The 22,571-nt window shown below is 40.6% G+C and overlaps 3 protein-coding genes across 13 annotated transcripts in view; all 3 read left to right on the plus strand.

Moving 5' to 3' along the window:
* The window catches only part of LOC125286898 (protocadherin beta-15-like), a 163,124-nt gene that overhangs the window by 37,570 nt on the left and 102,983 nt on the right, over positions 1 to 22,571 (plus strand). For 2 of the 11 annotated variants that reach the window (XM_048232367.1, XM_048232519.1), the window contains exon 1: positions 16,899 to 19,401. The exons of 8 other annotated variants lie outside the window; for them this stretch is intronic. In XM_048232367.1, coding sequence (XP_048088324.1) covers positions 16,984 to 19,401 — 2,418 coding nt within the window. In that variant the 5' untranslated portion in view covers positions 16,899 to 16,983. Of the gene's footprint in view, positions 1 to 1,098; positions 3,607 to 16,898; positions 19,402 to 22,571 lie in introns of those variants that run through there. One more of the 11 variants, XM_048232375.1, reaches the window with a different exon arrangement.
* Positions 5,415 to 7,925, plus strand: LOC125291294 (protocadherin gamma-A12-like). The gene is given in 2 exon segments (XM_048237972.1): positions 5,415 to 7,312; positions 7,315 to 7,925. Coding segments are annotated over 2 exon segments (2,436 nt in total). The 5' UTR covers positions 5,415 to 5,487.
* On the plus strand, positions 20,442 to 22,561 carry LOC125287215 (protocadherin beta-15-like). Its single transcript, XM_048232781.1, has one exon. The coding sequence runs from the start codon at positions 20,883 to 20,885 to the stop codon at positions 22,017 to 22,019; it is 1,137 nt and encodes a 378-aa protein (XP_048088738.1). The 5' UTR covers positions 20,442 to 20,882; the 3' UTR covers positions 22,020 to 22,561.

Consider the following 22,571-nt stretch of genomic DNA (forward strand, 5'->3'; position numbering starts at 1 on the left):
GGTCACGTACCAGTGACTTCAAGTTTGTAACATCCTACAATGACAACACCATGCCTGCTGGGAACACACTAAAGAAGAGTCCAAATGACAACAGTGACTGTCTTGACTTTTTTGAGGAGGCATCAAAGTGTTCCACCCTGGTAATGCATTGATTATATTTTCACTAATGGCATTAATTATAGGTAAATTATATACATTTGCATTTTTCAGGTATGATGACGTAGCTTTAAAAAGGTTTTTTGAATTATATATGTTTTTGTTTTCTAGCTGTGCTACCACTGAAACATTTTGGTTGATTGTGGTTGTGTGTGGAAATAATGACCAATTTTATAAAACATGTAGAGCGATGCTGTCAGCAATGAAAATAAACTCCTGACCTTTAAGTTTTGCTTTTAATGTCAGATATGTCAGGATCGATTAGATCTCCTTGAAAAAGTGTGTAAGTAAAATTATACTATTTTCCTTATTGCATTTAGTGGGCCTAATTTCAGATAACTTGATTAATTTTGATATAGCACAGGGAAAGTTGTACACTTTTATCTGAAATGCTTTTGAGTGTGTGTGTGTGTGTGTGTGTGTGTGTGTGTGTGTGTGTGTGTGTGTGTTTGTGTGTGTGTGTGTGCGAGAGAGAGAGAGAGATAATGCTTTGGGGTTTTGTGTAGTGTAAGTACAGTTATGCAAGACGTGCCTACCAATATTGACCGTTTGTTTTCATTGACCATCGTGCGCTGCAAATATTGACTGATGTCTGATGTTCATCAGAGTTTTTTTTAGTTTTTTTTAAAGCAGGAACATTTATGTGTTTTTGTCAGAGCATCTTATAGCATGGCTGTTTGAGTAGGTGTTGCCTTTCATATGACTGTGGTTTCACTGAAATAACGAGGCAATTTGTTACTTTGTGTTGAATTGCTGCATTGGTCCCACATCCTGCGCTCTTCAGACGTTGCACTTTTCTCTTATTCCTCTGAGTGACGCTATTGACCAGCGTTGAGCAATTGAGCTCTCACTTCTTGCCACTACTATAATATTTAGATTGAGAATACACCCTCCAAAGCCAAACAGTGTCGCCGTAACAATGGATAGCAGACGCGAAATCCTTCCCTTTTGACCCTAATAACATATGCTCGGCGTTTCACAACGTTTAGGCTTTTTATTTCAAAATATCATAAGAACCATTTCATCTGGTTCAACATGTGGACGGGATTCTGGATTTACAGTTTTTCTACCACACTTCTATTTTTTAACATTTTTGTTGTCGTTCTCCCCGGCAGTAATGGAGATTTGAGCTATACTATACCAGAGGAGATGAAGCGAGGAGCTGTGGTCGGTAACATAGCGAAGGACCTCGGGATGGATTCCAGAGGATTATTATCACGTAAAGCTCGGTTAGATTTGAAGGGTACTCGCAAACGTTTTTGTGATATTAATGTGCAGTCTGGTGAGGTTGTAATTGCGGAAAGGATTGACCGAGAAGAATTGTGCAGTTCCAAGGTTTCTTGCTCTTTAAAGTACGAACTTGTTCTGGAAGAGCCATTAGAATTGCATCAGATATTGGTGCAAATTCAAGATGTAAACGATAACTCACCTCGGTTTTCAAGCGATGAAATTAAACTTGAAATCCACGAATCCGCAGCAAGAGGCACACGGTTTCCTTTGAAAGAGGCACACGACTTGGACGTGGGGCGGAATGGCATCCAAGGCTATTCGCTGGAAAAGAACGAGCATTTCACTTTGGCTGTTCATTCAAATACCGTCGGAGGTAAACGCAGTGAATTAGTTTTAGACAAAGAGCTAGACCGTGAGCAGGAGCAAGAGGTGACGTTATTGCTTACTGCTACAGACGGAGGTACACCGCCAAGATCCGGTACTGTAGCCATACATGTTACTGTACTTGATGCAAACGATAATTTACCAGTATTCAGTCAACCTGTGTATAAAGCCAGCCTACCTGAAAACTCTCCTTTAGGCACAGTGGTTCTCACTGTAAGCGCCACCGATGCAGACGAAGGAGCGAACGGGGAGGTCACGTATGAATTTAGTCGGATATCTGATAGAGCCGCCAGGGTCTTTACAATAGACAAGATCAGTGGAGAGGTTAAAGTGACTGGACCAATAGATTTTGAGGATGAGACTGAGTATGAAATTGGAGTCCAGGCATCAGATGCCTCTGGGTTAGCCTCCAATGCCCAAGTATTTATAGAAATAACTGATGTAAATGATAATGCACCTGTGATATTTCTAAAGTCACTGAAAAATCCAGTCCCAGAAAATGTATTGCCTGGCACAGAAATTGGTATTATCAATGTGCAAGATGAGGATTCAGAGGGTGCCCGCTCCATCCGCTGCACTATTCAGCAAAATGCTCCTTTTAAATTAAATCCATCAATAAGGAATTATTTCTCACTTGTAACTACCAGTGATCTTGATCGAGAACACATTAGTGATTACAATATAACCATCACTGCTGTTGATGATGGTGTGCCACCATTGTCATCCTCCAAAACTATTCATCTCTCTGTGTCTGATGTGAATGATAACCCTCCTGTATTTGAACATCAGTCCTACAGCGCATATGTGACTGAGAATAACAAGCCTGGCTCCTCTGTCTGTTCTGTTACTGCGAGAGACCCAGACTGGAGACAGAATGGCACAGTGTTCTACTCTCTGTTGCCCAGTGAGGTCAATGGTGTTCCGGTCTCCTCATATGTATCTATTAATGGAGACACAGGGGTGATCCATGCTGTGAGGGCCTTTGACTATGAGCAGTTCAGAAACTTCAAAGTTCAGGTTGTAGCCAGAGACAATGGTTCTCCTCCACTCAGCAGCAACGTGACTGTGAGTGTGTTCATAACAGATGAGAATGATAACTCTCCTCAGATATTATACCCTACTCCAGAAGGAAACTCCTTCATGACTGAGATGGTTCCTAAAGCTGCTGTTTCTGGCTCGCTGGTCTCCAAAGTGATCGCTGTTGATGCTGACTCTGGACAGAACGCGTGGCTGTCGTATCAGATCGTGAAGTCGACTGATCCGGGACTTTTCACTATTGGTCTCCACAGTGGAGAGATCAGGGCTCAGAGGGACATTTCTGAATCTGACAGCATGAAGCAGAACCTTGTGATCTCAGTGAAAGATAACGGACAGCCCTCTCTCTCTACAACCTGTGCCGTATATTTACTCATCTCTGATAACTTGGCTGAAGTTCCTGAACTGAAAGACATGTCTTATGAGGAGAGCAACTCTAAACTCACATCTTATCTGATCATTGCTCTGGTGTCTGTTTCTACCTTTTTCCTCACTTTTATTATCTTGATCATTGCTGTGAGGTTGTGTCACAAGAGAAAGCCCAGACTGCTGTTTGATGGAGCAGTAGCCATTCCCAGTGCATATTTACCTCCCAACTATGCAGATGTTGATGGAACTGGAACTCTACGTAGTGCCTACAATTATGATGCGTATATGACCACTGGATCCCATACCAGCGACTTCAAGTTTGTCCGATCATACAATGACAACACCCTGCTTGCTGATAGCACACTGAAGAAGAGCCTTGGTGAAAATGACAGTTTTGACTTCACTGACAATGGATCACAATTCTCCACTCTGGTAAATAAGTCACCAAACTGACTTTTTCAAATATGACTTGTGTGATATTTGTGTTGCACTGAAATATTTCATTTCAATCATTCTGAGGGGGTTTCAGTGTTGTACTGGATAGAATTAATTGCACCATGAACATACAAGCTAAGTACTCCTTGCAATTTAGAGACATTATATAGCTGTCAAATTTGGCAACTTTCAGTTATATGAATTCATTCCAGGAATGTTTTTATTTGTTTTTGCAAATAAAAATGATCAGTGCAACAGTCACATAACCATTACAAGTGTGAATTAATGTAACAACTTCAGCTCTATATATTAGGCACATTTATTGTAGATGCCTATACAGAAGGCCTACTTATAAAAACATTATAGATATTAGATCTAATAAAAATGAATAAATCTAGTCACATTAATACTAGACGTGCATGTGGTAGTTCTTCGAAATAAACACTGTTGGAACACTTTTAAACACTGTTGGAGATTTTTGACTACATCACAAACGAAAGAACATGTTTTGGTGAAAGCTTGCTGTTTTGTCACCTTTTTGTTTCATATAAAATTATATAGCAAATATTATAATTTTCACTGAAAAGAATCATCAGCTAATATTTTCCTACACCAGGCTGGCAAAACATACTCCACAGTCAGTGAGCGGTGCGTTTGTTGACTAGTAGGCTTATGTGTGTAAACATCACAATGCTTTGATGCATTAGGCCTACTGAACTTTTGTTTCTAAATATGTTGGCTCCAGAATGTAGGGGTATTGTGCTGTTTTGATAATGAGCTTGTGAGAGGAATAGTGTACGTCTTTGTAGAAAGTTCACCTTTCAGCTGAGGGAACTGTGAAGAATTGCTTAGTGACTGTCTTATAGGCACATTGGGAAAGGAAAAAAGATGCAACGTTTGTGTATTGTTTTTGTTGTTGCTGGGGCCTTTGCGCTTATGCCAGCTGCTATTACTCGTTAGTTATATTTATGCCCTTGCTTGACTCTTGCCATAGAGTCTGTACCATTTGAGTTGTTGACACTTGTATGTATGCATTTTTGTGTGTGTGTGTGTGTGTGTGTGTGCGCGCGTGTGCATGCGTGTGTGTGTACAGTATATGAGCTTGTGTTTTTAGTTGTTGTCATTCTACTCAAAGCACTCAGTGAAGAAAGAGGGATTTCTTTTGGCTCCACTGTTTCCCATGTTGCTAGTGATGTTTTAATATGACTATCTTTCAATACCGTTTAGATGTCTTTTATGATACGATTTTAGAATAATGAGAGGCAAACACAGCTAATCAGTAGAAACATATTAATTGTTATATTTGAGAATTCAGCAATTGTCCCCTTTTTAGAGTATTGAAATGTGCTTTTACTTTGGTGCACTTTTTTTCATATTTAGTAATGAAACACCAAAGAAGTCAACTCATTTTGCATGGAGTTGTCTTGGTAGGTTGGAAATGATTCACTGTTGTTTTCCTTCCACACCAAATAGAGTAATAGGTTGGTAATAGGAGTTAAGGCTCCAATTTACCCTCTGAAGAAACACATTGCCTCCATGTGGTTCAAGGTCATAGTCACTGGATACCGTAAAGTGTTTTCTTAGATGTTATTTAAATGGTTTGCAGTTAAAGGGGCCAATGTGTTGAAAGTTATTGCCATTGACAGTCGTCCTGTCAATGTATGGATCACCTCATGCAGTTCTGATATTAGTCTCTGAGTGTCGCCATTGACCAGCTTTGGACAGAGAGACACAGTTCTCCACCCAGTGCTCTAATATTTAAATAAAACAAACGCATTCACATGACATAATATCGTTGAGTAGACAGACTCGTTGTGGGGCACTACGTTGGATCTCCTCTGTGATTTCTTCGAGTTTTTGAGAATCTAAGGATATTTTATGGATTACAGAATGATATCGAAATACCCCAACAATTCAAACTGGATTTTATGGATGGGCTTCTTCCTTATCTGTCTGCGATACTGTCATGGGGATTTGAGTTATTCTATTCCAGAGGAGATGAAACGAGGAGCTGTGATAGGTAATATAGCGAAAGATGTCGGACTCGATGCAAGAACCCTGTCAGTACGAAAAGCTAGGATAGATTTTGAAGGTAATCGAAAGTCTTTATGTGAAATTAATTTTCAGACAGGCGATCTAGTAATCACTGAGAGGATAGACCGCGAGACGCTTTGTGGCTCAAGAGCATCGTGTTCTGTAAAATACGAGTTAGTTTTGGAAAACCCTTTGGAATTGCATCGGATTACTGTGCAGGTTCAAGATGTGAATGATAACTCACCTCGTTTCACGAAAGACGAAATTAATTTTGAGATAGGCGAATCCGCTGATAGAGGGACTCGATTCCCTTTAGATGAAGCACACGACTCGGATATAGGAATAAACGGAATCCAAGGCTATTCTGTGGAAAAGAACGACTATTTCATTTTAGCTGTACATTCTAATTCAGATGGGGGAAAATATAGCGAACTGGTTTTAGATAAAGAGCTCGATCGGGAACGTCAGCGAGAGGTGACGTTGCTACTTACTGCTACTGACGGGGGAGCTCCGCAGAGATCTGGTACTGCAACCATACACGTCAGTGTACTGGATGCTAACGACAATTTGCCAGTTTTTAATCAGGCAGTCTATCAAGTTACTTTACCCGAAAACTCTCCACCGGGCACCGTTGTGGTTACTGTAACTGCTATAGATGCAGATGAAGGTGCAAATGGTGAGGTAACGTATGACTTTAGTCGCATATCCGATGAAGCAGCCAGACTTTTCTCCATCGATAAAGTCAGTGGAGAGATTAAAGTCATAGGACCAATAGACTTCGAGGAGGAAAGTAATTATGAACTCCGTGTTCAGGCAAAGGACGGAGCTGGATTGGCCTCCAATGCTAAAGTTGTTATAGACATTACTGATGTTAACGATAACGCACCTGTTATATTAATCAAGTCTCTCAATGAGCACATTCCAGAAAATACACCACCGGGTACCGAAGTAGGCTTACTCAATGTACAGGACAAAGACTCTGATGGAAACAGACAAGTTAGGTGCACTATCCAGGGAAATGCTCCTTTCAAATTAATTCAAACAATAAAAAAATATTTTTCACTGGTTACAATGGCTGAGTTAGATCGTGAGCTTATAGATGATTACAATATTACAATTACAGCGACAGATGAAGGCAATCCACCAATGACATCTTCAAAGATCATCCATCTCTCTGTGTCCGATGTGAATGATAACCCTCCTGTATTTGCAGAGCAGTCCTACAGCGCATATGTGACTGAGAATAACAAGCCTGGCTCCTCTGTCTGTTCTGTTACTGCGAGTGACCCAGACTGGAGACAGAATGGCACAGTGTTCTACTCTCTGTTTCCCAGTGAGGTCAATGGTGTTCCGGTCTCCTCATATGTATCCATTAATGGAGACACAGGGGTGATCCATGCTGTGAGGGCCTTTGACTATGAGCAGTTCAGAAGCTTCAAAGTTCAGGTTGTAGCCAGAGACAATGGTTCTCCTCCACTCAGCAGCAACGTGACTGTGAGTGTGTTCATAACAGATGAGAATGATAACTCTCCTCAGATATTATACCCTACTCCAGAAGGACTGAGGACCAACTCCTTCATGACTGAGATGGTTCCTAAAGCTGCTCTTTCTGGCTCGCTGGTCTCCAAAGTGATCGCTGTTGATGCTGACTCTGGACAGAATGCGTGGCTGTAAATCAGATCGTGAAGTCCACTGATCCGGGACTTTTCACTATTGGTCTCCACAGTGGAGAGATCAGGGCTCAGAGGGACATTTCTGAATCTGACAGCATGAAGCAGAACCTTGTGATCTCAGTGAAAGATAACGGACAGCCCTCTCTCTCTACAACCTGTGCCGTATATTTACTCATCTCTGATAACTTGGCTGAAGTTCCTGAGCTGAAAGACATGTCTTATGAGGAGAGCAATTCTAAACTCACATCTTATCTGATCATTGCTCTGGTGTCTGTTTCCACATTTTTCCTCACTTTCATCATTCTCATTGTGGCCATAAGGATTTGCCACAGGAGAAAGCCCAGACTGCTGTTTGATGGAGCAGTAGCCATTCCCAGTGCATATTTACCTCCCAACTATGCAGATGTTGATGGAACTGGAACTCTCCGTAGTGCTTATAACTATGACGCCTATATGACCACAGGGTCACGTACCAGTGACTTCAAGTTTGTCAGCTCCTACAACGATAACACTCTGCTGGCTGGCACCACTTTAAAGAAGAGTAATAATGACAGTAGTAACAGCCTTGACTTTATTGAGAATGGATCAAAGTTCTCCACTCGAATTTAAATAATTATCACTTATGGCCATGTGTTTACAGCATGGCCATGTGGGTCTGGGGTGTTTACTAACATTGTAAATGCTTTATTATGTTTTATTTTTCCCTACATAATTGTTTGGCTGTTACATTATTGTTTTTGTCAGACAGAATAAACACACACTTAGCTGTCAGTTGAGACATGCTCTTTTTACTTTTTAATATAACCATTTTAGTTTCTTACTTTTCTGCATGCTTTGATGGTTTCCTCTTTCATAATATTTGTGTTCAATGATATTGGGTTAAGTGATAAATTTGTTGAGTGGATTATTGAATTGCTCATTAAGGTTTTGGTTCATATGAGTTGGATGTAGGAATTGAATCATTGTGTGTGTGCTGTGTGTGTGTGTGTGTGTGTGTGTGTGTGTGCAGTTTGTGTACTGTGTTTTAGTGCATTGCTGACTTTTTGGCTCCTTGTTTCCCATGTTGCTAATGTTTTTAATATGGCTATCTTTCAATACCGTTTAGATGTCTTATGGATACGATTTTAGAATAATGAGAGGCCACAGCTAATCAGTAGAAACATATTAATTGTTATATTTGAGAATTCAGCAATTGTCCCCTTTTTAGAGTATTGAATTTTTTACTTTGGTGCACTTTTTTTCATATTTAGTTTGAAACACAAAAGAAGTCAACTCATTTTGCATGGAGTTGTCTGGGTAGGTTGGAAATGATTCACCGTTGTTTTCCTTCCACACCAAATAGAGTAATAGGGTTGGTTATAGGGAGTTAAGGCTCCAATTTACCCTCTGAAGAAACACATTGCCTCCATGGGTTCAAGGTCATAGTCACTGGATACCGTAAAGTGTTTTCTTTAGATGTTATTTAAATCTGTCATGGCGACTTGAGCTATTCTCTTCCAGAGGAGATGAAACAAGGAGCTGTGGTCGGAAATATAGCGACGGATCTTGGACTTGATGTAAAACTACTGTCGTACCGCGAGGCTCGTTTGGATACGGAGGATAATGGCAAACGTTTTTGTGACATTAATCTACAGACAGGCGATTTGGTCGTCGCTGATAGAATAGACCGAGAGGAGCTTTGTGGGTCGACGATATCATGCTCTCTTAAATACGAACTGGTTTTGGAAAACCCACTTGAACTGCATAGAATTACGCTTCAAATTCAAGACATAAATGATAACTCACCTCGGTTTCAAAAGGAGGAAATTCAACTGGAGATACAGGAATCTGCATCGAAAGGTGCTAGATTTCTCTTAACCGAAGCACACGACTCGGATGTGGGTCGAAACGGCATTCAGAGCTACTCATTGGAAAAGAACGATCATTTTACTTTAGCCGTACATTCTAATTCTTATGGTGGGAAAAATAGCGAATTAGTTTTAGATAAAGAGCTTGATCGTGAACAACAGCATGAGCTGTCATTATTGCTTACCGCAACAGACGGTGGCACTCCTCAGAGATCCGGTACTGTAGTCATACACGTCACCGTTTTGGATGCAAACGACAATGTACCAGGATTTAGTAAACCCATTTACGAAGTCAGTCTGCCTGAAAATTCTCCTTTAGGTACTGTAGCTGTGACTGTTAAAGCCACAGACGCAGACGAAGGGCCACATGGAGAGGTCACTTACGAATTCAGTCACATATCAGATAAAGCTGCCAAGCTATTCTCTATTGATAAAGTGAGTGGAGAAATCAAAGTGATTGGACTGATAGATTATGAAGAAAAACATAAATATGAATTGAGAATTCAGGCGAAAGATGGAGCGGGGCTGGCTTCAACTGCTAATGTTTTAATAAATGTTGAAGATGTCAATGATAATGCTCCAATAATCATTTTAAAATCATTTAAGAATAATGTCTTGGAAAATGCTGAGCCTGGCACAGAAGTAGGAATTATAAATGTGCAGGATAAAGACTCAGGGGAAAATAGGCAGGTCCGCTGCACCATTCAGCAAAATGTTCCTTTTAAATTAGTTCCTTCTATTAAAAACTATTACTCTATTGTAACAACAGCGGCACTTGACCGTGAGACTATAGCTCATTATAATGTGACTCTTACAGCCACTGATGAAGGAAATCCACCTTTATCATGCTCCAAGGCAATCCATCTCTCAGTATCGGATGTGAATGATAACACCCCTGTATTTGAACATCAGTCCTACAGCGCATATGTGACTGAGAATAACAAGCCCGGCTCCTCTGTCTGTTCTGTTACTGCGAGAGACCAAGACTGGAGACAGAATGGCACAGTGTTCTACTCTCTGTTGCCCAGTGAGGTCAATGGTGTTCCGGTCTCCTCATATGTATCCATTAATGGAGACACAGGGGTGATCCATGCTGTGAGGGCCTTTGACTATGAGCAATTCAGAAGCTTCAAAGTTCAGGTTGTAGCCAGAGACAATGGTTCTCCTCCACTCAGCAGCAACGTGACTGTGAGTGTGTTCATAAAAGATGAGAATGATAACTCTCCTCAAATATTATACCCAACTCCAGAAGGAAACTCCTTCATGACTGAGATGGTTCCTAAAGCTGCTCTTTCTGGCTCGCTGGTCTCCAAAGTGATCGCTGTTGATGCTGACTCTGGACAGAACGCGTGGCTGTCGTATCAGATCGTGAAGTCAACTGATCCGGGACTTTTCACTATTGGTCTCCACAGTGGAGAGATCAGGGCTCAGAGGGACATTTCTGAATCTGACAGCATGAAGCAGAACCTTGTGATCTCAGTGAAAGATAATGGACAGCCCTCTCTCTCTACAACCTGTGCCGTATATTTACTCATCTCTGATAACTTGGCTGAAGTTCCTGAGCTGAAAGACATGTCTTATGAGGAGAGCAATTCTAAACTCACATCTTATCTGATCATTGCTCTGGTGTCTGTTTCCACATTTTTCCTCACTTTCATCATTCTCATTGTGGCCATAAGGATTTGCCACAGGAGAAAGCCCAGACTGCTGTTTGATGGAGCAGTAGCCATTCCCAGTGCATATTTACCTCCCAACTATGCAGATGTTGATGGAACTGGAACTCTCCGTAGTGCTTACAACTATGACGCCTATATGACCACAGGGTCACGTACCAGTGACTTCAAGTTTGTAACATCCTACAATGACAACACCATGCCTGCTGGGAACACACTAAAGAAGAGTCCAAATGACAACAGTGACTGTCTTGACTTTTTGGGGAGGCATCAAAGTGCTCCACTCTGGTAATGCATTGATTATATTTTCACTAATTTGCAAAGGTACTAGTTTTAAATAAATTATATGGTATGGTTTTAAAGAGGCTATGGAATTACATTTATTTTTAGTTCTACAGTAGCTGCCGTTTGCCTGAAGCGTTTTGGGTGATTGTTGTTTGGTGTGGAAATAATGACAACGTTTTGGAAACATGTTGAGTGATGCAGTTTGTCAGCCCTTAAAACGATAACACACTGCTTGCTGGTAACACTTTGAAGAAGATTAATAATGACTGTAGCAACAGCCTTGACTTTGTTGAGAATGGATCAGAGTTCTCCACTCTGGTAAATACTTTCATCTCTTAATTTTGAGTTCATGATCTGAGTTTGTAGCTATGTTTAGTAGCTATGTTTATTTATTTTGATATTCACCCACACTTTATATTATGGGTAGGTTTTGTTAAGAGGAAGGTTATGTGTGCATTGGATGTTCACATACACACTGGACATTGTTAATGATCTTTTGTTTTCTAAATACTCTTTCAGTAGTTACATTTGCCTGCATTTTCATCAGATAGATAAGATATGCACTCAGCTGTCAGTTGACTCATGTGCTGTCTGGTAAATAGATTTAGTTTGGCTTCTTTCTCCTCCGTATTCTGGCTAAAGTAAATGTTGGCTATTTATTAGAGATTTCCTTTCTCATATATACACATAAAGGTTTTATTTTGGTAGAGGTGGAAGATCAGGTTATGCATTTTCACATGGTTCTTTCATGATTGTTTCCTTGTTTGCATGTATTGCTGGATTTAAAGGCCATACACATTTATACATAACATTAGGCTTCACTGGTGGGCAAAGAGTAACTCATACACTCATACATTGTTAATCCTGCTGTAGTTTATGTTGAACGTTGAGCATCTGTATATTTCGGCATGAAGGATACAGGTGATGTTGCCCTATTGTAATTGAAAAGCACACACTTGGCTGCATGATTAAGGGAATGATGGTGCCACCAGACTGGCATTGCACTCTCTCTGAACAACCGTGTCATCATTTACATGCCCTGCAGGCTGAGTGGTGTAAGAATGACAGGGGAAGGTTAGTGATGGCCGTATACTTGAGGATATTTTATTTTTCTGTCTTTACATTTTCTTGGAAGTGCTATTCGTTGCTGGAGAGATGCTGTTTTTAACATTGATACAGTGAAAAATGAAAGCCAAACGTTGTTTTGGGACTGCATGATGTCCAATAAAGTAGATTAAGACATCAAAGGTAAAGGATAAATTGGATGGACTGCAACTTATACCAGCATCACACTGACTAATGAGCAGAACAATTGTATTTGTTACAGCTTTGGCTAGATTTTCTTTCTTTGTCTGCAATGTGTAATAATGTGCGTTGTGTGTAAGCATGATATAGGCCTATGTCACACTTGCAAAGCCAAATGTATGTTTTAGTGTTTCCTGGTGGTTTCATTGTCGGAACACTTGATGGTCTGTCATCAGAATAATAATGAAGGTATAATATTTATCAGGTGATGACATGGCAGTTATTGTCTATGTGACAACTTCGGGGTCCCACAAACTGCAGTTTTTTAAAAAATACTCCGGGTGTCGCTATTGACTAAGGCAGCTGATAACCTTCAATTCGCCTCCACCTACTGTTTTAATATGCAGATATACATGCTCTGAGAACAGTCATACAATAGCATAGAGACAGATACGTGTTCGACATTTGTTTGTCTTTGTATTTAAACATTACTTTAACATTTGATATAGCATTATGTCTAATCTAAAAGGTCTGTTTATGACTGGCAATATGAAGACGGGACTCAAGGATATTCTGGTGTCATACGGGATGATATGGTTGACATTTTTTGTTGCCAGTCTTCGTAGCAGCCATGGCGATTTGACCTACTCTGTTCCTGAGGAGATGAAACCAGGAGCTGTGGTTGGAAATATAGCAAAGGATCTCGGACTCGATGCAAGAGGATTATTACAACGGAATGGGCGCATAGATCTGAAGGGTAATCGCAAACGGTTTTGCGAAATAAATGCTCAGACAGGTGAACTGAAAATCGCAGAAATAATTGACAGGGAAAAAATATGTGGATCGAAATCTACTTGCTCTTTAAAATATGAACTAGTATTGGAAAATCCGTTAGAGCTGCATCGAATTCTGCTGCACATTCTGGACATCAATGATAACTCACCTCGTTTTCCCAATGAGCAAATTCAACTGGAGATCAGAGAATCCGCAGTTAAGGGCGCTCGTTTTCCATTAGATGAAGCGCACGATCCGGATGTGGGAAGAAATGGAATTCAAAACTATGCTCTGGAAAGGAACGAACACTTTACTTTAGCTGTACAGTCTAATTCCGATGGAGGGAAATACAGCGAGTTGGTTTTAGACAAAGAACTCGATCGGGAACAACAGCAGGAGCTGTCATTATTGCTTACTGCAGTAGACGGTGGCACTCCTCAGAGATCCGGTACTGTAGTCATACACGTCACCGTTTTAGACGCAAACGACAATGTACCAGTATTCAGTCAAGCCGTATACAAAGTCAGTTTACTTGAAAATTGCTCAGACGGTACCGTGGTTGTCACTGTGCTTGCCACAGATGCAGATGAAGGAGCAAATGGAGAGGTTTTGTATGAGTTCAGCCGAATATCAGACGAAGCAGCTAGTCTCTTTGCTATTGACAAGTTTACTGGAGAAATTAAGGTGACTGGACCAATTGACTTTGAGGAAGAAATTAGTTATGAACTCAGAGTTCAGGCTAAGGATGGCTCTGGTTTAGCCTCAAATGCTAAAGTTATTATAGATGTCACTGATGTAAATGACAATGCACCTGTGATTTATGTTAAATCACTGAAAAATCCAGTTCCTGAAAATGCTGCACCTGGTACAGAGGTGGGCATTATTAATGTGCAGGATGAAGACTCAGAGGGAAACCGCCAGTTGCGTTGCACCATTCAGCAAAATGTGCCCTTTAAAATAAATCCATCTATTGAAAATTATTATTCACTTGTCACAACAAGGGAATTAGACCGTGAACAAGTGACAGATTACAACATAACTCTTATAGCAACTGATGGAGGTAATCCACCACTGTCATCCTCTAAAATCATTCATCTCTCTGTGTCTGATGTAAATGATAACCCTCCTGTATTTGCAGAGCAGTCCTACAGCGCATATGTGACTGAGAATAACAAGCCTGGCTCCTCTGTCTGTTCTGTTACTGCGAGAGACCCAGACTGGAGACAGAATGGCACAGTGTTCTACTCTCTGTTGCCCAGAGAGTTCAATGGTGTTCCGGTCTCCTCATATGTATCCATTAATGGAGACACAGGGGGGATCCATGCTGTGAGGGCCTTTGACTATGAGCAGTTCAGAAGCTTCAAAGTTCAGGTTGTAGCCAGAGACAATGGTTCTCCTCCACTCAGCAGCAACGTGACTGTGAGTGTGTTCATAACAGATGAGAATGATAACTCTCCTCAGATATTATACCCTACTCCAGAAGGAAACTCCTTCATGACTGAGATGGTTCCTAAAGCTGCTCTTTCTGGCTCGCTGGTCTCCAAAGTGATCACTGTTGATGCTGACTCTGGACAGAACGCGTGGCTGTCGTATCAGATCGTGAAGTCCACTGATCCGGGACTTTTCACTATTGGTCTCCACAGTGGAGAGATCAGGGCTCAGAGGGACATTTCTGAATCTGACAGCATGAAGCAGAACCTTGTGATCTCAGTGAAAGATAACGGACAGCCCTCTCTCTCTACAACCTGTGCCATATATTTACTCATCTCTGATAACTTGGCTGAAGTTTCTGAACTGAAAGAAATGTCTTATGAGGAGAGCAATTCTAAACTCACATCTTATCTGATCATTGCTCTGGTGTCTGTTTCCACATTTTTCCTCACTTTCATCATTCTCATTGTGGCCATAAGGATTTGCCACAGGAGAAAGCCCAGACTGCTGTTTGATGGAGCAGTAGCCATTCCCAGTGCATATTTACCTCCCAACTATGCAGATGTTGATGGAACTGGAACTCTCCGTAGTGCTTACAACTATGACGCCTATATGACCACAGGGTCACGTACCAGTGACTTCAAGTTTGTCAGCTCTTACAACGACAACACTCTGCTGGCTGGCAACACTTTAAAGAAGAGTAATAATGACATTAGCAACAGCCTTGACTTTATTGAGAATGGATCGAAGTTCTCCACACTGGTAAATACTAATCTCTAACATTTCAGTTCATAAATGGTTCAGTCATAAAACGGTGAGGTTGCTGTGTTTGTTTAGGATGCATAAAGTTATCTAAAATATTAAGGAAATATTTTTATATTCATCATTTCTTATGAACTGTTATATGTCCAGGGTTTTAGAGCATGGTTATATATTTTTTCCCTGAATCCTTTTTTGGCAGTTACATTATTGCTATCATCAGACAGAGCAAACATGCACTCAGCACTGTCAGTTGACCCATGCAATATTTTATATTATTTTGCTTTCTTAGTTATCTGCAAGCCTATTGTTTATGTGTTTAGTTTCCTCTTTCATCCTATTTGTTTTCAACAGTGTTTGATTTAGATGATAATTTGGTTGAGTGGATTAATGAGATGCTATTTTTTTAGGTTTTGTTTCATATGAGTTGGATGACCTTTGTTTGTTGCTCAGTTTGTAAGGTTTCCTGTTTCTGGTGCATTGCAGACTAGTCCTTGAGAGTGTGTTGTTTATTTTTTTGTAGTGGGGAAAGAGCCATTCAGAAGTCCCATGTTGTTGTTGCTCCTTATATTCATGTTGAAAATGTATTTGTATTTTTTGGCATGTTGCCTATACAAAGGGAAAGCATAGGTTTAGCTCTGAGTATTACATATTTGGCAAAATTAGAAACCCTGATGTAAAAAGTAGTGCCATTTACCTTCTATGCCTTACAGTATGGGTGGGATAGGAATAAAAGTGAAAGGTCAGGGATGGTTGCATTCTGTCATATTGATCTCATCATCCCTCATCTCTCAAACATGCAGCTGTTCTACTGCTATAGATTTACATATTCTTCCTTTCCTGTTAACCTCGACGTGGTTGAAAATTATTTCATTCATTTATCTATTTAGCAGCCTGTTTTAAATTGACTTACAGCATAGGGAAGGTATGCAATGTTTTGGAGTGCATGCTCCCTTGGAAATTGATTTGTGACAGTGTTGATATTTTTTCAGCTAGGACAGCGGGGCAGTGCAGATTTGGTGAAATACTAAATTATTCATCTAGTTAACCACTATATACAGTCATACATGTAAAACATTTAGGCTATATTTACAGTCAAAATAAGGTGGCTCATATTTTGTGCATTCATTCTATCAGCTTTTTATATTAACATTTGTCATGAGGATATTTTAAACAGATAAGAAGAGTCTGTTGAGGGGGAAAAAAAGAATAAACAGCATAGTGTGAAAGTCTACAAAAAATGATGATAATTGTTAGTAATGGTCATGCAATGTTGGTTAGAAAATCACTAAAATATGCTTTGTACATTTATATAGTCATCATTTTTATACAGATAATGAGATGCATTTTGTGTATTTTGTAAGCTAACATAAGGTGGAGGTTTAAAATATTTTTTCATTACATTTAAGGACATTATGGGATAACACATTGCAATTTCAGCGGAGTACTCAGAGTGTCGCTATTGACCAACGTATCACCCTTAACTGAACCTCTCCACCCCATCATTATAATAAACGTAGAAGACCTCTGGGTAAACTAATGGCGTTCTGATGGACAGATGATCACGTAGGCTATCCTTTTCGGATACATTTTATTTGTGCTTCGTAGCTGAAATTGGTTTATAAGTATACAAGGATAACACAGCCATTCAGTATGAAGATGGGACTGCAATGTCTCTTGTCTCCAAGTGGAATACTTTGGGTGGCATCTTTTATTGTGAGATTTTGCGGCAGTCATGGCGATCTCAGTTATTCCCTACCAGAGGAGATGCAACGAGGAGCAGTGGTCGGAAATATCGCAAAGGATCTTGGACTAGATTTGAGAGGAATATCACAGCGCAACCCACGAATTGATACGAAGGGTAGTCGCAAACGCTTTTGTGAAATAAATATCCAAACTGGAGATCTAGTGATCGCTGAAATTATTGATAGAGAAGAATTGTGTGGCTCAAAGGCTTCGTGTCCTCTAAAATACGAATTAGTGTTAGAGAACCCCCTTGAACTACATCGGATTTCACTGCAAATTCAGGACGTAAATGACAACTCACCTCGCTTTCCCAAAAACGAAATCAAACTGGAGATCCGAGAATCCGCTGATAAAGGCGCACGCTATCCATTGGATGAAGCGCACGACTCCGATGTTGGAATAAACGGAATTCAGACGTATTCCCTCGAGAAGAATGAGCATTTTACTCTAGCTGTGCATTCTAATCCAGATGGAGGGAAATATAGTGAGTTAGTTTTAGACAAAGAGCTCGATCGTGAACAGCAGCATGAGCTGTCATTATTGTTTACTGCAGTAGACGGCGGTACTCCTCAGAGATCAGGTACTGCGATCATACACGTCACTGTCTTAGATGCCAACGACAATCTACCAGTCTTTAGTCAGCCAGTGTATCAGGTCAGTTTACCAGAAAATTCCTTTTTCGGTACAGTGGTTGTTACTGTGAGTGCCACAGACGCAGATGAAGGAGCGAATGGAGAGGTCACTTATGAATTCAGTCGCATATCTGATAAAGCAGCCAGACTTTTCTCGATTGATAAATTTACTGGAGAAATAAAGGTGACTGGACCAATCGATTTTGAAGAGAAAAGTGATTATGAGCTCAGAGTTCAGGCTAAGGATGGTTCTGGTTTAGCCTCAAATGCAAAAGTTATTATAGATGTCACTGATGTAAATGACAATGCTCCTGTAATTAATGTTAAATCCTTGAAAAATCCAGTTCCTGAAAATGCTGCACCTGGTACAGAGGTGGGCATTATTAATGTGCAGGATGAAGACTCAGAGGGAAACCGCCAGTTGCGTTGCACCATTCAGCAAAATGTTCCCTTTAAGTTAAATCCATCTATTGAGAATTACTATTCTCTTGTCACAACAGATGACTTAGACCGTGAACAAATCACAAATTACAATATAACTCTTATAGCCACTGATGATGGAAATCCACCATTGTCATCCTCTAAAATGATCCATCTTTCTGTATCTGATGTGAATGATAACCCTCCTGTATTTGCAGAGCAGTCCTACAGCTTATATGTGACTGAGAATAACAAGCCTGGCTCCTCTGTCTGTTCTGTTACTGCGAGAGACCCAGACTGGAGACAGAATGGCACAGTGTTCTACTCTCTGTTGCCCAGTGAGGTCAATGGTGTTCCGGTCTCCTCATATGTATCCATTAATGGAGACACAGGGGTGATCCATGCTGTGAGGGCCTTTGACTATGAGCAGTTCAGAAGCTTCAAAGTTCAGGTTGTAGCCAGAGACAATGGTTCTCCTCCACTCAGCAGCAACGTGACTGTGAGTGTGTTCATAACAGATGAGAATGATAACTCTCCTCAGATATTATACCCTACTCCAGAAGGAAAGTCCTTCATGACTGAGATGGTTCCTAAAGCTGCTCTTTCTGGCTCGCTGGTCTCCAAAGTGATCGCTGTTGATGCTGACTCTGGACAGAATGCGTGGCTGTCGTATCAGATCGTGAAGTCCACTGATCCGGGACTTTTCACTATTGGTCTCCACAGTGGAGAGATCAGGGCTCAGAGGGACATTTCTGAATCTGACAGCATGAAGCAGAACCTTGTGATCTCAGTGAAAGATAACGGACAGCCCTCTCTCTCTACAACCTGTTCCATATATTTACTCATCTCTAATAACTTGGCTGAAGTTCCTGAACTGAAAGACATGTCTTATGAGGAGAGCAATTCTAAACTCACATCTTATCTGATCATTGCTCTGGTGTCTGTTTCCACATTTTTCCTCACTTTCATTATCTTGATCATTGCAGTAAGATTGTGTCACAGGAGAAAGCCCAGACTGTTGTTTGATGGAGCAGTAGCCATTCCCAGTGCATATTTACCTCCCAACTATGCAGATGTTGATGGAACTGGAACTCTCCGTAGTGCTTACAACTATGATGCCTATATGACCACAGGGTCACGTACCAGTGACTTCAAGTTTGTCACATCCTATAATGACAACACCATGTCTGCTGGCAATACACTTAAGAAGAACTCACATGACAATAGTGACTTCCTTAGCTTCACTGATGATGGATCAAAGTTCTCCACTCTGGTAAATATTTTTTATCACATAATTTCCATGTGTTTTAAGTTAACATTTATAATGAATGAGTGACATTCAATATGAATCGATTGGGTCTAGTATTTACTGTATCTTTCCAAAATAATTCATGTTGTACCCAACATATAAAGATGATACAGCTTTAAGATTGTAATTACAGCTTATTTGGTTCTGTGCTTCCAGTATATACATTTTATGTAGACTTGCCTTACTTACAATGTATACTGCCCTTATTTATTCTTGAGTAGAGCATTACATGCTTGGCAGGTTTTCTCTTTTATCTGTATTTTCTAGTAACTGCATGATAGGGGTGGTCATGGTTTGGTGTAGCTGTTGTTTGTAAAGAAGACTAGCATAACAGCAGTTGCATAGCTGCAACTAGCAGTGTTTTAGCTTTCATATAAAGATTACATGTGCTAATACTATTAATTAATTTCTCATATTGACTTCAATGAATACAGAATGTTGCTTAATGTTATGGCATTGTGTTATCTAGACAAAACCAGGATCTCCTAGAAGCTTATTCATTTAGTCACCGTGTGTCAGCACATATAAGTCTCTGAAAGCCTGGGAACACATCTTTGAAAATGTATTCTTAGCTTGATTGTTTGCTTTTTCCACATTTATGCCTAATTTTGGCATGGGGAGTAAAGGCAATATGTCTGTTGAACTATAGCCTACTCCCACATGAGCTTGAAAAGTAGTTGAACCAGGTTTCACTCAATGTTTTGCCAGAGCTGCCTATAAGATATCTTTGCCACTACACATCCACATTGTTTTGCCTCTTAAGCGAGCCTTTAAATAAGAATGTGAAATCTGAGTTTATTTCCGGTATCCACAAGAGTTAGGTATGTATAATGACTGACTTGTTTGGTTTTACTATATTTGATTATTAAGTTTGCATTCTAATGTTCTGTAATCATTTGTAAACATAACCATAGAGGGAAGAAGGAAAGACAGAGTCAAGGCACAGGCCACCATAACACCCATTCAATGATATTGTTAAAATGTGTTGTAGTATTAACAGAATACTCAGGATGTCGCTATTGACCAACGTAGTGCAATTAAATACTTCTTTCCACCCACTCCTATAATATTCAAATACAACACAGTGAAGCAGTACAAACATGGGAGGTATGATAAGGGCACAGTGAACATTTATTCCAACCTTCTTGGACATAAGTAGGCTACGTCGTGCGTTTTACAGCACTTGTGTTTTGAGTTTTGTTTTAATCTACAAATGTTAAGATTCATCGGCCCTGCAAATATGAGGATAAAACGCGGTTGCTTCTTTAGCGCAAATGGCATGGCATGGATGATATTTTTTATCACCGGATTTCGCGACTGTCATGGCGATCTTAGCTATTCAGTTCCAGAGGAGATGAAACGAGGAGCTGTGGTCGGAAATATAGCGAAGGATCTCGGGCTTGGAGAAAGAGGACTATCACAGCGCAGTGCTCGAATAGATTTGAATGGCAACCGCAAGAGAGTTTTTTGAATTGAATATCCAGACAGGAGAACTGGTGATTTCTGAAAGGGTTGATAGAGAAGTAGTGTGTGGCTCGAAGTCCTCGTGCCCTCTAAAATATGAACTGGTTTTGGAAAATCCCTTGGAGTTACATGGAATCTTATTGCAAGTCCAGGATATAAACGACAACTCACCTCAGTTTCCAAACGATGAAATTAAACTGTCTATTCCGGAATCGGCGGTCAAAGGCGCACGCTTTCATTTGGATGTGGCGCAGGACTCGGATGTGGGCAGAAACAGCATTCAAAGCTATTCACTGGAGAAGAATGGCCATTTCAGCTTATCAGTACAGACTAATGCCGATAGAGTGAAATACTGCGAGCTGGTTTTAGACAAAGAGCTTGATCGTGAAGAGCAGCAGGAGTTGACGCTGTTGCTTACTGCTGTTGATGGAGGCGCACCTCAGAAATCCGGTAGTGCAACGATACACGTCACTGTCTTGGACGCTAACGATAACCGTCCAGTGTTTAGTGAACCTGTTTATAAAGTCAGTCTACCTGAAAATACCCCCATAGGCACCGTGGCTGTTAGTGTCAGTGCCACGGATGCAGATGAAGGAACAAACGGCGAGGTGACTTATGAATTCAGTCTTAAATCCGGTAAAGCAGCCGAAAACTTTGCAATAGATAAGATGACAGGAGCGATCAAAGTAGCTGGACCAATTGACTTTGAAGATGAAGCTGATTATGAAATCAGAGTTCAGGCAAAAGACGGCTTTGGTTTAGCCTCAAGTGCAAAAGTTATTATGAACATAATTGATGTAAATGACAATGCCCCTGTGATTAATATTAAATCGTTGAAAAATGCAGTTCCGGAAAATGCTGCACCAGGGACAGAGGTGGGCATTATTAATGTGCAGGATGAAGACTCTGACAGAAATAGTCAGGTGCACTGCTCAATTCAGCAGAATGTGCCATTTAAATTAATTCCATCAATTAAAAAATATTACTCCCTTGTAACAACAAGTGAATTAGACCGTGAACAGATCACAGACTATAATATAACTCTCATTGCTACTGATGAGGGGAATCCACCGTTATCTTCCTCCAAGACAGTCCATCTCTGTGTCAGATGTAAATGATAACCCCCTGTATTTGAACATCAGTCCTACAGCGCATATGTGACTGAGAATAACAAGCCTGGCTCCTCTGTCTGTTCTGTTACTGCGAGAGACCCAGACTGGAGACAGAATGGCACAGTGTTCTACTCTCTGTTGCCCAGTGAGGTCAATGGAGTTCCGGTCTCCTCATATGTATCCATTAATGGAGACACAGGGGTGATCCATGCTGTGAGGGCCTTTGACTATGAGCAGTTCAGAAGCTTCAAAGTTCAGGTTGTAGCCAGAGACAATGGTTCTCCTCCACTCAGCAGCAACGTGACTGTGAGTGTGTTCATAACAGATGAGAATGATAACTCTCCTCAGATATTATACCCTACTCCAGAAGGAAACTCCTTCATGACTGAGATGGTTCCTAAAGCTGCTGTTTCTGGCTCGCTGGTCTCCAAAGTGATCGCTGTTGATGCTGACTCTGGACAGAACGCGTGGCTGTCGTATCAGATTGTGAAGTCGACTGATCCGGGACTTTTCACTATTGGTCTCCACAGTGGAGAGATCAGGGCTCAGAGGGACATT

This window comes from Alosa alosa, chromosome 2 (genome assembly GCF_017589495.1).
Source record: "Alosa alosa isolate M-15738 ecotype Scorff River chromosome 2, AALO_Geno_1.1, whole genome shotgun sequence".
Taxonomy (NCBI): domain Eukaryota; kingdom Metazoa; phylum Chordata; class Actinopteri; order Clupeiformes; family Clupeidae; genus Alosa; species Alosa alosa.